Source organism: Equus caballus, chromosome 11 (assembly GCF_041296265.1).
Source record: "Equus caballus isolate H_3958 breed thoroughbred chromosome 11, TB-T2T, whole genome shotgun sequence".
Classification (NCBI taxonomy): Eukaryota; Metazoa; Chordata; class Mammalia; order Perissodactyla; family Equidae; genus Equus; species Equus caballus.
Genome location: NC_091694.1, coordinates 7,215,926 through 7,235,155, shown reverse-complemented (window position 1 = coordinate 7,235,155; position 19,230 = coordinate 7,215,926). Strand labels below are relative to the sequence as shown.

Below are 19,230 nucleotides of genomic sequence, written 5' to 3'. Positions count from 1 at the left end.
AAAACCACTCTATATACCTCACTTCCTTGGTGCCCTTTCTTCCTTTGGGAAGAAAGGCCCCGGGCCATGGTCCTCAGATTTCAGCTCAGGGTAAACTCACCCAAATTTTCATTTACAGATTGGTTATGGATTATTTTTGTCGACACAAGTAAAGCGCTTGGCACAGTGCCTGGAACAGAGTAACTGCTCAGTAAATGGTAAATATGTTTAGAATATTCCTGGATCATTAAAATCGCTTTTCATCTGGTCTCTTCCCTCCAATCCAACTTACACATCAGAAGCATTTTCTTCTCTAAGGTACAGGTATGTGAAAAGATAATCCCAGTGATTATCCCCATCAGTTTCCACTTTTTCTTCCCTTTCCCCAGGGGTTGACATCCATAGCCTCCAACTTTTACTCTCTTTAGAACTCTCTACTGGATCATCTGCCATTTCAAACTGCAAGAGCACAACTTCGTATCTTTCCTCTTCCACCGTATCTGATGAAATACGGTGTCCAGGCTGAGCTCTAGATGGAACAACAAAGCACGTGAGTCTTGCTCCCACCTTTGTCACAGGTCCCTTGCCTGGGGGACCCAGAATGAGCAGAGCTGACAGTAGGCCCAACACTGTGTCCCCCTGTGTCATTTCTTCAGCATAGACTGTGGCCAGAGGCTACCGTTCTCCCACCAAGAGGAACAAACAAATCTCCAGGCCCCTCGGCTCTGCTTTTATGTTGTTTTCTCCTTCTTCCTTTTTTTCTGATCTGATCCCTGGAGTTGTTCATAAATAAAGGAAATGGGAGTGAGCAAGGTAAATGCTGATGTTTGAAAAAAATAGAAATATGTCTAATGTGGTGTTGACAAAAATAATCCATAACCAATCTGTAAATGAAAATTTGGGTGAGTTTATTCTGAGCTGAAATCTGAGGACCACGGCCCTTTGGGAAGAAAGGGCACTGAAGAAGTGGGGTGCACAGAGTGGTTATATACCTCCAAACAGGGTGTTTCACATATGATTGAAATGTCCCTCCCACAATAGTCACAAGATTGCCCTGTCAGCACAGCGCTTGATGGACACAGCAGGTAGTGGGTCTGCTCTCTTGGTGGGCATAGCAGGAGGCAAGTCTATTGTCTCGAGCTGGGTGGTCACAGGTGAGTGCAGCAATCAGTTTCTAGCCTAAGGAAAGATGCTTAATCCTTAAGGAGATGCCAACGTTGGGAGGGGGAGGGAAGTTGCACCTTTATCTCAAGGGCCTTTGCTCTTGCCATAGGGAATCTCTAAAGCAGATATACAATGCATGGTCAACGGCCACGGTCAGGCCCTTTTGGAAAGACAAGCTCAGGCCAAATTAGGTTTACACCAAATGGCTTCCTCATATATTCCAATATATCCTATTACTTGCCATTTTTATTTGTCATTGGTAACATTTCATTATAATCCAATGAGAAAGTACAACGTCCAGGCAAGACAGTAGACTGAGGCAATGCAGGCTCCCTCCTAGCCCCAAACATAGAAAATCTGTGTAAATGCAACCCATAACTGAAGTCAAGATCGGGCAAGGAAATCCCCAGGTGCCAGAGATGCAAAGGGAACCGAGAACCAGGACCGTGATCAGGATCTGATACAAAACAGCTACTGGGGACCATAAGAAGTGGATACGGCTTTAGGGGGAGAGAGGCTGGCATTTAAACAGCCCATTGGGGACAAGAGCTGATGCCTCAGGTCCATACCAGATGGGGACCTGGAGCAGAGCCCCCTGCTGAAAGCTGGGATCCATGAAGGAGCATCACTTCCTCGGAGTGGAGTGAGGGCAAACCTCACTGACGGCTGTGGGAGGCGTCAAGGTATCTTGGGCCTCTGGAGCCCTGAGGAGTGAGAGTCTCTCTAAGTTGCACTATGTAGAGGTGTGAGATTCGAGGTCAGCGTTCCCCAGGCCTGGGAGGGTCAGGTAAAGAAATCAATACAAAAACAGGCTGGCAAATGATGACACTTGGAGGGCCTTGGAAGAGATGCATGCAAGACCAAAACCATACCTCCAGCCCACCCCCTGTTTTCGTGCAGCCCATGAGCTGAGGACGGTTTTTACATTTATAAATCACTGGAAAAAGTCAAAACAAAAATATCTCATGGCACGTGAAAACTGCAGGAAACTAAAATTTCAGTGTGAGTAAAAAAGTTGTTTTGGGACCCAGCTACACTCGTTCATTTCCATCTCATCTACGTGGCTTTCCTGCTCCCACGGCAGGGTTGAGTATTTGTGACAGAGACTGTAGGGCCCACAAAGCCTGAAATGTGTACTCTCTGACAATGACAAAGAGTTGCCATCCTCTGGTCTGAAGGCTGGGCCCCTCCCTAGCCGTCATTCTCACTGTAGCTAGAAGCAGAGCCCTGAAAGGAAAATACTCCCGGGCTGGTCATCCTGAAGGCAGGGGGAGCCACTGTTGATGGTGCGGTGATTTTTCAGGGTCCAAACAACCTAGAGAGTGATCTCAGGCCAGAGAGAGGTATGGGCTGAGTCTAGCCTGGCCCAGTTAGAGACCCAGATGCTTCTGCCTGGCCCCCATCAACCTCATTTGGTGGCCAGAGAAGTTGGCATTCTCTTCTGGGTTCCAGCCTGCTGCTCCACTGGTGCAGCCCCACATGGCCCCAGAGGAAGCAGGCAGCGTCCACCTGAGAACATTCTCTGGCCCTGTAAGCAGCAGCTCTCACATGCTCCCCCAGCCACACCTGGGGTTCCCTGCCTAGTGTCTCGAGCCCCACCCCCCTTGGCCGTGCTGTGCCCATGCTCTGGCGACACCTCCCCCCTGCCTCCACTGACACCTCCACCTCAACATGACTGAAGTCTAGCCCTCCCCTCCTGCTGACCCTCCACCCCACCCCCACCCACACCCCCACCTCCACCACCATCGCCAACAACAACCTGCTTCTCTTCCTTCACTCCCTGCACCTCTCTCTCCCGAACTTTCACTTCCTGCTCTTAGGGCTATCTCAGTGCAGCTGTCACCAAACCACCCCGAGCCCAGGAGACACCCTGAATGACAGAAAAGGGAAATTAGCCAGATTGAAGTTTACTTCTCATATAGCTGGGATAATTGTAGACAATTGAAAAAGAGAGAAGATACAAAAAAGAAGGCAACTATATATTTAATGTAAAAAAAAAAAAAAAGGATGTTCCTGAATTAGCTAATTTATGGAGATTTAGAGTACATTTCTGCCAAAAGTGGGGAAAGTGCCCTGATTCTCAGGGACATAGCTGGAGGAGCTTGGACCTTCCAGCCCCCTTTTGTCTGCCGCTGTCCTGGAGGAAGCGCCCAAAGAAGCCGAGGCCTGAGGGCTGAGAAGAGGAGGGGAGGGCCAGGTGGGCACGGGGCGGGGAGCCTGGACATCCGAGGAGAGAAACGACAAAGTCAGCACAGGGGCTGGGTCCTGGGGGGCTCCCAGACCCCCTCAGCCCTGAGGACTTGGTGTGAGTGTCTTCCCAGGGCAGAGGGGACGTCCCCCTGCTCGGGACCCAGGGCAGAAAATGTCATCACGGCCCACACCTGGCAAAGGGGAGGGCCTGGTGTTCAGGGCTTTGTTTCCTTAGAGCCACCAGCACTGCCCACTTCCAGACACAGGGCCTGGGGTCAGGAGGCTGTGCTTGACCAGCCTAAAGAGGCTGCATCTCTGGGCAGGGGCCCCTGGGCTTGGGGTGCCAGGAAAGGAGGGGGCCCAGACAGACTGGTCACATCTTCAGCCCCCAAGGCACAGAGTAAGCATCCTGCCACTTGCTCCTTCATTCTTGCAGTCAACAAATATCTATTCAGCATCTACCACGTGCCACACTAGCACGGGACCAGGGGACTTAGGGATGAACGAGAAAGGTGAGTCCCCCATACGAGGGGCTTCCATTCTAGGGAGAGGACAGAGAAGAACGGCAGCCAGCAGCTACGTAGCTCTTGTTACAGGCCAGGCACTGGCCTAACTGCCAAAAATATGTCCACTCACTTAATCCTCCACACAACTCTGCAAGGTAGAATGTCGATTGCCCCCCATTACAGATGAGGAAACTGAGGCACACACAGGGCACACAACCTGCTGAAGCCCTGATGGCTAGTTGGTGGTGGAACTGGAGGCCCAGGCAGCTTGCCTCCAGAGTCTGTGCCCTTATCCACCACCTAGCCAGCTGCTGGTTGTAAATAAATACAAAAACAAGACAAATAGAGATCGCGAGGGTTCCTCTGGGGAATTAAACAGGACGACTGGACTGGGAGTAACCCAGGTGGTCAGGGGAAAGCTCTGAGGAGGCGATGCTCAGGCTGACACCTGAAGGGTGGGACTGAGCCAGCATTTAAAGAGCTAGGGCAGTGGGTCTCAACCGGGGTGATTTCACCCCCAGGGGACATTGAGCAACATCTGGAGACATTCTTGGTTGTCACAATCGGGGGGAGGGGGGATTTACTGCTGTCATCCGGGGGGCAGAGGCCAAGGATGCTGTTAAGCAACCTACAAGGTGCAGGACAGCCCTCACCACAAAGAATGATCCAGCCCCAAATGTCAGCAGTGCCAAGGCTGAGAAACCCTGAGCTAAGGGAAAGCATTTCAGGCGGAGGAGAAAGCCTTTGATCTGCTCAAAGAAGAGCAAGGAAGCAGTGAGTTGCAGCCTGGCAAGCCGCAGGGAGAGGCTCAACTGGGCCTTGTAAAGGGTGGTAATCAGTTTGAATCTTAAGCCAGAGCAATGGGAAACCACTGAAGCGCTGGGGCAGTGTGTGCTCTGGTTTACATGTTCAAATGATCACTCTGCTGCATGGAGAACGGACCGGACGTGGAAAAAGTCGAAGCAGGAGACGAGTCAGGAGGCTCTGCTGTCATCCAGGGGAGCGATGGTGGTAGCTTGAAATAGTGCTGGACCAAGTGTACGGTCTTGAGGGCTTCTTGGAGGCGGCGCCACCAGGATTTGTGATGGAGTATGTGTGGAGTGGGAGAGGGGGAGGAATCAGAGTGACTCCCAGGTGTTGTCCTGGCAAAACTGGGTGAGCGTCAATTATATTAGTTTGCTTGCGCTCCCGTGACAAAGTACCGTGGACTGTGCGGCTGAAACAGCAGAAGTTAATTTTCTCCTAATTCTGCAGGCTGCAAGGCTGAGATCAAGGGGTCAGCAGAGTTGGTTTCTTCTGAGGCCTCTGTCCACGGCTCGTAGATGGCCATCTCCTCCCTGTGTCTTCACGTGGTCTTCTCTCTGTGTGTGTCTGTGTCCTGATCTCCTCTTATAAGGCCACGAGTCAGATCGGATAGCGGCCCACGCTGAAGACCTCATTTTGACTTAATCATCCCTTTAAAGATGCTCTCTCCAAATACAGCCACATTCTGAGGTCCTGGGGGTTAGAAGTTCAACGCATGAATTTTGGGGGGACGGAACAACTGGTGCCGCTTCCTAAGATGGGAGAAGGGTTTTGGGGTGAGGATGGAATCTAGAATGCCACAGTAGATATAGTAAGCTCCCCATGCCCATCTGATGTCCACGTGGAGACGTCTAGTGGGGATCTGAACAACAGGGCAGACGTCCCAGCACACCTCCTGCTCACCCTGTCAGCGTACTGGAAGATTCCTCATTTTAGTAAAATAACTCCTTTTAGCCCCCAGCCATCTCCAGCTGTTGTTTCATTTCTCTCTGCTTTCCTTCTCAGAGCTTCTTGTCAAACACTGTCTACACATTCTGATTCCATTTCCGCATCACTCGTTCGCTCTTTAGTCTTTCCCAGCTGTCTTGACAAAGAGTCAACAACCTCCCTTCCAGTCAAATTGAAAAGCAACTTCTTTTTCCGCATCTTACTTGACCTCTCAGCAGTATTTGGTTCAGTCCTTCCTTCTAGATACTTGCTCCTTTCTTTGCTCTCAGACTTTCCTGGTTTTCCTCCGGCTTCACTGTCCTCCTTAATTTCCTTTGCTGCCTTCTTCTCTTCTCGATCTATAAATGTTGCGAGCCTGGCAACAGCCCTTGGCCCTCTCTACTTATCCCTCAGGTATCTCCCCTCCATTCTCACGGCTTTAACTACCAGTAACTACTGTGGACTTCCCAATCTGTCTCCCACTTGGACTCCTGATGGTTCTATTCAGTTCCCCATCCCCAGCGCCTCAATGCCCCCCACTGGGGGTCAGCAGGCTGCACAATCCACAGCATGGCTTATAGGATATGGAAACTCCCATCCCAGGGTCTACCGGCTGCCTAGACCCATTCTGATGTGCCCGTCCCCACCATCGACTATCAGAAGTGCCTGAGTCATGTACATTTCGGGGAAGCTGCCAGGAGGAAGAGGCTTAACACCTAGAAGAGAAGGCTCATCTTATCATGTCTGCCCCAGCACACTAAGGTAGGAAGTGGAAGCTGGGGCAGTCCAAAAATGAGCACAGACAACAGCATTAGTCATGACAGAAATGCAAGTCAAAACCACAGTGAGATACCACTTCACACCCGCTAGGGTGGCTAGAATCAAAAAGTCAGAAAACAAGTCTTGACAAAGATATGGAGAAAGCAGAACATCCGTACACTGCTCATGGGAATGCAAAATGGTATAGCCGTTTTGGAAAACAGTCTGGCAATTTCTTAAATGGCTCAACATGGAGTTACCATATGATCCAGCAATTCCACTCTTCCCCATATACAGTACCCAAGAGAAGTGAAAACATATGTCCCAGCAAAACTTGGCCCATAGATGTTTGGTAGCGTTATCTCTGATAGCCAAATGGTAGAAGCAATTCAAATGCCATGCCTATCAGTGATGAATGAATAAACAAGATGTGGTCTTCCCATACAGTGGAATATTACTCAGCGAGAAAGAAATGAAGTACTGGTACATGCCACAACGTGGATGACCCTTGAAAACATGACGCTAAGTGAAGGAAGCCAGTTACAAAAGACCACAGATTATAGATTCCATTCATGTGAAAGTCCAGAATAAGGAAATCTATAGATTCAGAAGCAGTTCAGTGGTTGCTTAGTACTCAGGGCAGTGGTGGGAGGGATGAAGGGATAGATGATAGCTAACATCTGTTGCCAATCTTCCTCTTTTTGCTTGAGGAAGATTGTCCCTGAGCTAACGTCTGTGCCCATCTTCTTCTATTTTGTATGTGTGACGCCGCCACAGCACGGCTTGATGAGCCATGTGTAGGTCCATGCCCAGGATCCGAACCTGCCAACTTGGGGCTGCCAAAGCAGAACACGTGAACCTGGCCACTACACCACCGGGCTGGCCCCCAGGTTTTCTTTTGTGTTTTTTTTTAAGATTTTATTTTTTTCCTTTTTTCTCCCCAAAGCCCCCCAGTACATAGTTGTATATTCTTCATTGTGGGTCCTTCTAGTTGTGGCATGTGGGACGCCGCCTCAGCGTGGTTTGACGAGCAGTGCCATGTCCGCTCCCAGGATTCGAACCAACGAAACACTGGGCCACCTGCAGTGGAGCGCACTAACTTAACCACTCGGCCACTTGGCCAGCCCCCCAGGTTTTCTTTTTAAGGTGATGAAAACGCTCAAAGACTGAATCTGTGAATATGCTAAAAACCACTGAATCGCATACTTTAAATGGGTGCATTGCATGGTATGCGAACTATATCTCAATAAAGTTTTTTTTTAAAAGATGAGCACAGAGAGTCAAGAGGCTGGCTGGCGGTCAGGAAGTGATGGGGTATCAGCAGCAGGTAGTGAGAGGAGCTGGGTGGGGAGATGGAACGACACGAGTGAGCCGCCTCCCAGTGACAGGTATCTGGACCTCTCCCCACTCTCCTCGCTCGGCAGTAGGTGACCCAAAAGTAGGAGAAAACTTGGAAAGCTCAATGCCCAAATTAGAAGCAAAAAAAATTAGAACCTGCCAATAGGGGCAGTCCCAAGCAAAGGAGGGAGGAAGCAACAGCAAGCCTGAGGTTGCCCATGACTGCTCTTATAACATTCCCTTTTAAAAAACTCCACACACCTCTGGAGAGGCACTCAGGATAAACTTCCATGAAATAAAATTACTAGGTAAAAATGCATTTTGAAAAATAGCAAAATAGGTGAAAACAAAAAAACAGTGGAGACAAATACTGTGAGTTAAAATTTTAAGAAAGTAATGATTGAGCAGAGAATTTTCCCAGGGCTGGTCCAACTCTTGAAAGGACCCACAGAAAGCTCTAATAAGCCATGATCACAGAAGCAGAGCCCCCAGAGCTGAGAGAGGTAATGTCCTCAAACGTGTCTCAAATCCAGACATGAGTGTGTAATGAACACAGAAGTTGCTGGAGGTTTTGAAAGAAAACGAGGAAGCTTTGAAATCTGATTTAGTGGCTTCCCTGCTTTCGAAACTTCGTTAGCTCCCGTTAGTTCCGGTCAAGTCCAGACTCTAGCAGGACACACAGGGCCCGAGCTCTGTCTGTCCTCCAGCCTCTCTCCGTCCTCCACAGCTCACACTGTGTGCTCCAGCCATTCCAAACTATTGCTACTTCCCAAGTAGGAGAGGCTCCCTCGAGTCAGCAAGCCAACACACACTGTCTTCTGACAACGCCCTTCCTGCCTCCCGCCCACCTTCCCCAGATGCCTGGACCCTCTCAGCATCCTCCAAGATGCAGATAAATCCTTCCTTCCCCACCCGGCGCTGGCAGAGTTGATCGCCTGCCTCTGAGCCACCATAGCACCTGGGTTATGTCATTCGGTCGTAAACCTGCCCCAACGTGCTTCTCCGGGTTTTCTGTCTCCACTTTTGCTTTGTTTTGTTTGTCTTTGGAGATTACTCAGGTCCTGTGGGGTTGAGTTAATTGGGCCAGGAAACCCCCTCTCTCTCGCCACTTCTCTATTAGTCCTTCCAGTTCCGTTCCCCGTTCACACTCGCCTGCCCCCAAAGACAGCCCTTCTAATGCCTTTAGCGTATATCCCTGCATCTGTGTGATCATAAGATGCGTGTGCTTGCTTTGCACACATATATTTAAATTTACGTGAGTGGCTTTATGCCTTGGATCTCATTCTGATTTTACTTTTTTCACTCAGCATCGGATTCTTGAGCCCCATCCATGTTGCTGTGTTTTCACAGTTTGTTGTTTTCATCTTCAGCTTGTATTCCAAAGCAGGTGTCAGAGTGTACTGGCCAGTCCCCTCATGTTGGACACCTAGGTTACCCCCGACTGCCTGCCACCATGAACAGTGCCATAACAAATATCCCCTAGTGTGCCCCTTAAGATGTGCATGGGAATTTCTCTGGGATGTACACCCCAGAGCAGGATTGCTGGATCCCAGGATAACTTAGATAGATTGCTCTCCAGAATGGCCACACTTGGCTACTGAGTCTGGTTTCTTGAAGCCAGGGTCTACAACCAGAACTTATCTTATTAAGTGGAATAGAGTTTTCACCAGCTCTTCACAATGTGACTTCCCCTCTTTGATTCTGGCCAGCAGTTTTGCAGTTTTGTTCAGTCAGGTTAAAAAAAAATGCAGTAATTTCTTGAATCTTACTGAAATCCCTCAGTCCAGACTGTCAAGTGCAGCTTAAGGCCAGTTCCAGCTCCTTTGTTTGACTGCTTAACAGCAACAACCGGGCTGCCTGCCAGCCCTTCGGAGAGCACGCCCCCCCCACCCCCCCCGTGCTTGGCACGTTGGAGCACCTCTCTAGTTCCCAGCTTCTTCATGAGGATGATAGTACCCACCTCAGAGGACTGTTGTTAGGGAGAAATGAGATAATTGATGTCGTGTGAACATTCTGGGAGTTTAGTTCATTGACTTTGGCCAACAGTCGCTGCGTGGCTCCAAGGCTTCCCAGAGATGAGCAAGAACTCAGCTAGACAGACCTACGATGTTAACTCCTTCTTTGCACATTCCTCACATGGGGGCGTGTGAACATCCCTACCCATCTCCGCCTCATGCCCAGACCGGACAACCCTGGCTTCACCAGTGACTTCAACTCACCTCACTGTGACCGACGTTTCTGCGCACCTTCTGCGTGCCATCGCTATGCTAGATCCTGAGGAGGCAGAGTAAAACCCCATTCCTGCTCTCAGGCAGCCCACGAGGTTATAGTTATCTACTGCTGCATAACAAATAACCCCAAAACTTAGCTCAAAACGATGAACATATATCATCCCACAGTAATCTCAGCACAGTTCAGCAGATGCCTCTGCCTAAGGTTTCTCACGGGGCTGCGGTCAGTGTTGGCTGGGGCTGCAACCGCATCTGAAGACTCAGCTGAGGGTGGATCCGCGTCTAAGCTCATTCATGTGGCTGTTGGCAGGATTCAGTTGCTCACAGACCATTGAACTCAGGGCTGCTCTGGCTGTTGGTCAGATGCCTCCCTCAGTTCCTTGCCACATGGGCCTCTCCATAGGGCAGCTCATAACACGGCATCTGGCTTCCATCACAGCAAACAAGTGAAAGCCAGTAAGACTGAAGACAGTCTTTTTGTAACGTAACAGCAGAAGTGGCATCCTGTTACTTTGCCACACTCTATTTATTGGAAGCTCAGCTCTGACTGGGCTCCCTTTGTAAGCCCCTCAGCCACACATTCCTCAAAGATGGCATGTGAACATCCCCCACTCATCTCCACCTGGTGCCCAGATGGGGTAATCCTGAATTCACCTATAACTTCAACTCATTCTCAGCATGGAAAAGAAAGCTACTTACTCAGGGTGCTAGGAGTGAACAGATTTATTGTCATGCTAATTAACTCATCAAAAGGTGTGAGGACATCTTTCTTCAACTAGAAGGGATATACTAACCAACTAACAGCCTACTGGCACACCTGTCCAGAGGGGCAGTGTCAAGGGTGCCTGCCCTGGAGGAAAGAGACCATGTCACCTAACAGGTGGTTTGCAGTTGGATGCCCAAAGACTCCACCTTGAGTCTCACCTGTTCAATATTTTTACCAACAACTTGGAGGAAGATACAGAAGGCCTGTGTGATTCTTCTGAGGGTCATACAGACCCAGAGGCTGGGGGGTGGGGAGTTAAGAGGAGGAGTAGATGAGGTGTGACCTCTTACCCAGGGCATAAGGACTGAACCAGGAGGGAGAAAGGAACTTCTCCCCAGGCAGAGGGCACTAAGTATGGAGGACAGAGAGGGACAAAGAGAGAGAGGGAGAGGTGAGGGTTCAGTCTGGAGCTGGGTCAAGCCCCTCCAGGCCAGGCCACTGCCCCTCATGCAAGGATCTGAGCCCAGCTCTGATTGTAACTTGTCACAAGGGAACCCTCCACCTAGCATCTACTACACATGGGGGCAGAGCTCTCAGCTGCCCTCTGAGGCAAGGCTTCCATTCTTCAACCCCTTCACTCACTACTGGATGAGTGTTGGCGCTGTGCGTTCAGACAGACAGGGGCTGTGGCCATCTGGGAGCTAACACCACCTTCCCCCATTGTGCCCTGAGTCAAGCAGGAGTCCCAGGAGGCCTGGCTCACTCCTCCCCGGTCCCTCATCTGCCCACCCCTCCCCTCTGCTGCCCTGGACCTGAACCAGCAACTGCAAGGCAGCTCCGTGTGGGAGCCCCTTCTATGTGGCCAGTGCCCTCCACTTATTATCTCAATTTCAAACAAATCCAAGAAACAGTTGATGAGAGCCATCAAACAACCTCTCCTGGGTCCCATAGTAGGTACATGGCATCACCAGAGTTTGAACACACGTCCATCTGAGTCTAGAGCTCATGTCCTTGCACCGTGCCCTAGTATCTGCCAGGCCACCCCAGGAAAGGATCTGGCAAAGATGACTCAGCTCCCAGGCGCAAAAGCCTCTGGTGGGTCTGACTCATTTCCAATTTCACATCCCAGGAAGATGTCAGGGCTGAGTTTAGGCAGAGAGGCCAGGAGCTGTGTCACCAGACAGGGAGTCGCCGGGGTGGGAGACGCAGGTTCTCTGGACCAGGCTGCCCACGGCCCTCAGAGGTGATGCTGAAGGCAGGCCAACCAGATTGCAGCATAGCAGAAGCTCAGGAAGAGGATGACCTTCCGCAGGGCCAGGAACAGGAAGCCCGCTGAGAGCAGGAAGGGCCTGGTGGGAGAGACAGGGTGAGGGAGGAAAAGGCTGCTGCACGGTCGCTCAGGAGGTCCCTCCGTACCCTACCTTTGGGTCTCCAATTCAGGACATGAGTCATGGGCCATCAGCAGCCCCCCACACTGGTTCTGATAAGATGCTCCCCAGAGGCAGGCCTGAGAGGGACAGACAGACAGAAGGAGGAACAGGAGAGAGACAACCTAGCAGTGACAAGGCTGGGAGTTCACTATGTCGGGAGGCCTGGGCTTCGCACTTTCCCTGGTTCACCTCTTGTATTCCTCACAATGACCCTGTGAGGCCGTGCCGTAATTACATTTGTGGCAGGTTATGTTTTCCAAAAAGTGACCACAGCAATATTTCCAGTCCCATGTGCTCTTCCGGAAGCTTGCCACTCCCCTACCAAGTGGTGCTGTGGGACTCCTGAGGTAGGGCGTGTGAAGGGTAAGGAGCCCATCTGGCTCTCTCTCTTGGTACACTTGCCCATGAACCCAGCCGCCATATTGTGAGGAAGCCCAGACGGTATACGGAGGCCACATGTGGAATTCCAGCCAACAGTCTTGGCTGATGCCAGGTGAGCGAACATCCACATGTAAGTAAAGGAGCTTCTAGGTGATTCCAGCCCCCAGCATTTGAGTCTTCCAGCTGAGGTTCTAGAGATCCCGGAGCAGAGACAAACTTCCCAAATATACCCTGTCCGAATTCCTGACCCACAGAATCCGTGAATATCATAAATGATTACATTATGCCACTAAATTTTGGCGTAAAACAGCCATAGGAACTAGAATCGTCTCATTTTATGATGAGGAAACTGAGGCACAGAGAAGCTAAGTAACTTGCCCAGTGTCATCACCCTGCTAGTGAAAAGTGGAGCTGCAGTGGGGACCCAAGCATTGGACACTAACACCCTCACATTTGGAGATGGGCAAGGAGACAGAGCAGAGAACAGAGACAGAGACTGGTACCGGGGGCCTTGGGCTCTAGGTGAGACCTGCAGCAGGTACTAAGGTGTCAAACGAGGGCCAGAGGTTCCCCAGCCTCGGCATCCCCATCAGGAGACTGTCACAGCCAGGACAGTGGGAACTCCCTGTGGGGACTCAGCTTTTCTTACCAGGCAGGAAGGCCGGGGCTGGACACATGGCTGGTCAGAGCCAGGGCTCCCATGCTGGGCGATGTCTCTGTGGTCCTCATTGCTACTGTCACTGAGCCTACAGACCAGGTACAAGTCACTCTCTGTCCCAAGCTCCCAATGGCTCAGAGTCTGCAGTTGTCATGAAACTGCACATCTCACCCTCCCCAAGGGACCCTGGGAAGGGACGGGCAGGGTGGAGAGAGGAGCAGGGCCCTTGAGGGGCTGGGGAGGTGCCAGGGCCAGCCCGGAAAAGCCCAGTATTACTCCCTTTGGAGGCCCCCAGCCCTGTCTCATACGAGGACACACCAGGCAAGGCGTGATGTCTCCTCTGAGGGCTGTAGGAAGGAGAGATCACTCAGGGGGCTCAGCCAGCCCTCCAGGAAGCCCCCCAAGAGGCTTTCATGTGAGGCTCCGGCATGTTCCCACCACCGTGGGGGCTCTGGAAACCCGGCGAGCACCCCAGAGCGCAAGACGCAGAACCTCCCTCTTTCCCTACCCCCACACACAGATCAGGCACATGTCGCAAAATCCGAATGGAGAAATGCTGGTGGGGATTTGTGCATGTTGAGTGGGGGCCCGAGTGAGGGGACTAGTTACATACAGATGTGTTTGTGTTGGGCTGAGAAGGACCAGGAGGCCAGGCCTGGGGAAGCTGTGGAGCAGCGGGGAGGGCAGGGAGGTGACACATCTTAATGCCACCTCCTCAGAGGTGCTCCAGGTACCTGGAGTAGCCCCCTCTCCCCAAAACACCATTTCGCCCCTCCCTTGCCCCCACCCCCATTCCTTTTGCGTTGCTCGGTCATCATCGGCACAGCTGTGAGTGGCCTCAGGTCTATAATGGGCTCTCCTCACCTCACCAGCGTTCCCAAGTGCCTCTGCTCTCTGTCCCTTTCTCTCCTCACCCCCGGCTCCAGGGTCCACATCTGCCATCCCCTCCAAGCCCACTTAGCCATGAGCCTCAGGAGGGCACAGGCTGAGTCTGCCTGCTCCCCTCCAGCCTGCATCGCCAGCCCTGGTCCATGCGAGACAGGCAATAGACGTTCGCAATGACTGAGGGAGAGAACCAAGGGGACAACCTGGAACCTAGACACAAGAAGCTCCCCCATCCCTCCAGCCCTGGAGGTTTGAGTGTCACAGCTTTGATTTGACCTGGATGATTGTACCGATGGCTACTGTCACATAAGTCCCAACAAACCACCAGTGCTGTAATCAGTGCTTTCCATCCATCAACTCATTCAATGCTCGCTCTCACTCTAGAGGCAACGCTGTTATTAATCCCATTTTACTAACGGGGAAACTGAGGCACAAGTCAGCTAAGTAACTCACCCAACTCACACAGCCAGTGAGTGGCAGAGCTGCAAGTTGGACACAGCTTTATGACTGCAGGGCCCAAACTGTCACCCAACACATCCCACCTGTCATGTTTACATGGGCACAGATGCATGCTCTTACCTACGCATGTGCACATGCATGGGTGCATTCCTTGCCCCCCTGGGTAGCCAGTCCTGAGACCAGGGCTTGACCCTCTCTCACCCCTCAGCAAGAAAGCCCGGGTACCCCCGACCTCAGCCCATGCCAGGTGAAGTGGGTGGGGAGGTATTACCTGGAAAAATAGTCACTGCCAGCAGGTCCTGGGGGACACTTATGTCCCTGTCCACCCCACACCAGAAAGTGCCTGCATCTCCCTCTTCCAGGTCCTGCACGATCATGACAAAAGTGCTCCCTGGGTCTGTCTCGGAGGGTCAGTTGGCCTCGCCTCACCTCCTGCCCTGCCGCTTGTGTCATTTCAATGACTCGGACACAGTCTTTCCAGGTGGGTCCTCGACACCAGAACTTTGCGTGCCCCTCCTCTCCCACGCTGTACTGGCACTTCACCACCAGCGTCCCTCCCACTGTAGCATTTAAGATTCTGGGGATGCTCAGAGAGAAATAGCCTGAAAAACACAAACCCACACACCTTCAGCAGGTGCATCCTGGGGCTCCAGCCTCCAACACCACTCCTCGCAGTGACCTGGAATGAACAGACACACCATCCCCCATCCCCGGGTGTCCCCCCACATCTTTACACACTCACCCCTCTACAGGAAACATGCCTAGTTGTACAAACACATGCCTACACAGGCAGCTGTGTTCCCCTCAGTTCTGTGAGCAAAATGCTTCTTCTCTAGGAGACCAGAAAAATTCTCCCTCTGGTAAATTAACCGCCCCCCATGTAACATACACGTACTCATCCTCTCTTAAACCTTTTTTCCACACTCATCTCTCTCTTCAAGCCATTTTGACCCTCCTAAGTCTCTGGAGGTGATATCAGTAGAAATAACCTACCATGGGTGATTTTCACTCCTTTGTGAGCCCATCTGGACCTCTCTCCATCAAGTGGAGGGTGAGAGAAAATTGAGCAAGGATCCAGCACCATCATCATTCTAGTAGCTAATATTGATTGAGAGCTTAGGAAGGACCGGGCACTGTTCTACACTCTTTACAGGTGTTAAGGGGTTTAATCCTCCAGCCTTTGAAGGACTCGTCTATGACTACCCCCACCATGACCGGGCTGCATTAGTCCCCAAGTTAACATGGCATTAGGATGGGTGGGATTTGGAATTGGAACATAGAAGGAGGAAGGGGGAGAGAGAGAGTTCCTCTCAAGTTACAAGACTGAAGCTAGAATACCTGGATTCTGAGAGAGGACCCAACAGTGGGTAATCTGGCCTTCCCTAGGTCGTGGTGGGATGTGTGAGGGACGGAGGATGCTTCCCTTCCAGCCAGGGGAGTTAGGTGGGAGCAGAGACATGGTGGGAAGGGAATAAGAGGCAGCTGGGCATAGGCTGGAGCGTACGTGTTCACCAGCCTTCCGTCAACCCCTTTCTCACCCTGACAAGGACAACACACAGTTCTACACGTAGAAGCCCCTTTTGCAGTTTATGCCTCGAACCATGAAATGGTAGACTTGGTGGGCAACTATCCTGAGGATAATTTTTCCCTTCTCTATTCACAAGGGAGGACATGTGGGAAAATAAAGTAGATAGAACAATACTTGGAATCTTCAGGAAGAGTTTCCCAGCCTCCACGCTTCCTGGATGGATCTCTCCACAGGTTCTCCTTCCTCCTGTCAGCTCCACAGAGTGGACATGCCAGCGTGCAAAGGTCCACTCACCTGGGAGGCAGAGGAGGAGGAAGGCCCTGGAAAGATGCATCTTGTGGCCTCGATGGATCATTCCTTGACTGTTTATCTACAAAAGGAATAAAACTCTAGGCTCTCTTGTTCTCTGGAGATCCCAAACCAAGTTCTTGCTTCTCTCTTTTTGTTCCTCCTTCCATTCCTATTCTTGCTATGACACTGCTTCTTGATTTTTCAAATATAATAGTTCTCGGGACTGGCCCTGTGCCTGAGTGGTTAACTTTGCACGCTCCTCTTCGGTGGCTCAGGGTTTCACTGGTTTGGATCCTGAGCACAGACCTAGCACCACTCATCAGGCCATGCTGAGGCGGCGTCCCACATAGCACAACTAGAAGGACCTACAGCCGGAATATACGACTATATACTGAGCGGCTTTGGGGAGAAGAAGGGAAAAAAAGAAGCTTGGCAACACATGTTAGCCCAGGTGCCAATCTTTAAAAAATAATAATAATAACAATAGTTCTCAAAATGAATAAATAAAGGAAGTTCCCTGGAAAAAATTTTAAAATATGTGTGCTTGCAGATGAGGAGAGAAAACGATAAAAAAATTTCTGAACTTGAGGTATTTGCTAACTAACCTTGAAATAGTAAATGTGGCTGCTGGAAAGGAGCTTCATCTACTCCAGTGTTTTTAAAAGTTTTTTTGACTGAAACCCACAATAAGAAATACATTTTACCTCAGCCCAGTGTTACCACCCATATTTTTGTCTGAAAGAAAAGTCTCATAAAATAATGCTCAGGCTTACTAAATACCACGCACTGGGATGTTTTCTATTCTTTTTTTTTAAAATGCTGGTTGCAACCCCTTGAGTTGATTTTATAACCTAGTAACAGTAATTTGTCATAGCCTACTGACCTAGTCCAATCCCCTCAAGTTAGAGTTGAAGAAACCAAAGTGAAGTAACTCGAACAAAGCCAGCCTGTTTGGTCAGACGCAAAGCCAGGCTAGAACCCACAACCCCACGACTTCAATCAATGCTTTTTCTCTCCCCTTGGCTTACCTCAGTGAGGCAAAACACATTCTTAGTTTGTTGGAGAAATGAACAACTCACCCAGTCAGCCTCTCCCTTCTCTCCCAGGTCACCCTCACCTCTGGCTGAATCGAATCACTCGTTCTTACAAGGCCCCCAGCTAGTCAACTGAAGGCAGATTTCAGAGCTGCAGTTGGTGAAAGTCCAAAGTAATTGCCGCTACTTCACCCCCTCCCTGAGGCTAAGGAAAATTCCCAGCTCAGTGGGATAACAAGTGAGAGTGACAGGCCAACCCTCCATTTTGAAGGCAAAAATATCATAATACTCACAAAGACAGAAAAACCAGTGGCGGCCGCCTTACCTTCTTCCTCCCTAGTCTCTCCTCTACCTTCCCACCGCTCCCCCTGCCTCTCTCTCAGGCTTGAGCAGGTAGTTCCGTCTTCATCCATCTCAAATCCAGGTCAACAGTGCCTCACAGAGCACAGGACCCATGGCTACTAGTCCCAATGTCATACCCCACCCCTGAGTCACCAACTTGCACTGTCAGCTCTGCCCACTCTGGGTATGTTCTGAGGATCAGTGGAGGGTGGGGTGCTCTGGGCAGTGGCGCTTTCAGCACAGCCCTGACCGCTCCCCATCAACTCCTAAACCCATGCCCACACTCAGCTAAGATTACCCAACAGGCAGACTCTGCACGTGCCGAGGGCTCCAGCAAAGTTGCAGCATCAAAAGAGACATAAGAAACAAAATGTTTGCAAATTGTCTCTCTTATAAGGGATTAATATCCAGAATATATAGAGAACTCCTAAAACTCAACAACAAATAACAAACAACCTGATGCAAAAATGGAAAAAGGACTTGAGTAGACCTTTCTCAAAGATATTCAAATGGCCAAGAAGAACATGAAAAGATGCTTAACATCACTAGTCATTAATCATTAGGGAAATGCAAATCAAAACCACAATGAGATATCGCCTCACACCCATTAGGAAGGCTACTACCCAAAAACAGAAAACAAGTGTTGATAGGATGTGGAGAAAGGCAACCCTGGTGCACTGTTGGCAGGAATGTAAAATGGTACAGCTCCTGTGGAAAAAAGTATGGAATTCCTCAAAACATTAAAAACACAACTACCATATGATTCAGTAATTCCACTTCTGGGTACATACCCAAAAGAATTGAAAGCAGAGTCTCAAATAGATATTTGTACACCATGTTCACAGCAGCAATATTCACAAGAGCTAAAATGTGGACCCAAGTGTCCACCAAAGGATGAATGGACAAGCAAAATGTGGTGTATACATATGATGTAATATTATTCAGCCTTAAAAAGGAAGGAAATCCTGCATATAATACAACATGGATGAACCTTGAAGACATTATGCTAAGCGACATAAGCTAGTCACAGAAAGACAAATATTGTATGATTCCACGTATAGTAGGTACTTAGAGTAGTCAAATTCACAGAGACAAAAAGCAGAATGGTGGTTGCCAGGGGCTGTGGAGAGAGGAGAATGGAGAGGTATTATTTAATGGGTACAGAGTTTCAGTTTTACAAGATGAAAAGAGTTATGGGGATGGATGGTGGTGATGGTTGCACAACAATGTGAATGTACTTAATACCACTGAGCTGTACACTTAAAGTGGTAAAGATGATAAATTTTATATGTATATTTTACTACACAGAAAAGAACACTGTGACAAGAGCACGGAGGATGGATTAGAAGATGGTAAGGATGGAAGCAGGAAGACTGTTGGGAGTCCTATGCACCTTTCTGAGCTGATAATTACTAGCCCCGGTATCGGTATCGTGTGGAGGGGACAGTTGGGAGAGATGTGAGAATTAGCAGTACTTGAACGCTGGGCATCTTTTGAATGCAACTGGTAACGATCTTGTGTCTTGGATGGGGGTGGGTGCAATTCATTAAGCTAAAGACACAGACAGAAGAGCAAGTGTTGGGAAAGATAGAATTCAGAGGAAATTTGGACTCAGAGA

General features: G+C 50.1%; 1 protein-coding gene across 5 annotated transcripts in view; it reads right to left on the bottom strand.

Annotated features, from left to right (window-relative positions):
- Positions 1-10,606: 10,606 nt before the first annotated feature.
- LOC100060522 (CMRF35-like molecule 5) overlaps positions 10,607-19,230 on the bottom strand; it is a 36,053-nt gene continuing 27,429 nt past the window's right edge. For all 5 annotated transcript variants that reach the window (XM_070226958.1, XM_070226960.1, XM_070226959.1 and 2 more), the window contains 3 exons: positions 14,689-15,019; positions 13,065-13,161; positions 10,607-11,953 (listed from right to left, as the gene is read on the bottom strand). In XM_070226958.1, coding sequence (XP_070083059.1) covers positions 11,842-11,953; positions 13,065-13,161; positions 14,689-14,794 — 315 coding nt within the window. In that variant the 5' untranslated portion in view covers positions 14,795-15,019 and the 3' untranslated portion in view covers positions 10,607-11,841. The remainder of the gene's footprint in view (positions 11,954-13,064; positions 13,162-14,688; positions 15,020-19,230) is intronic.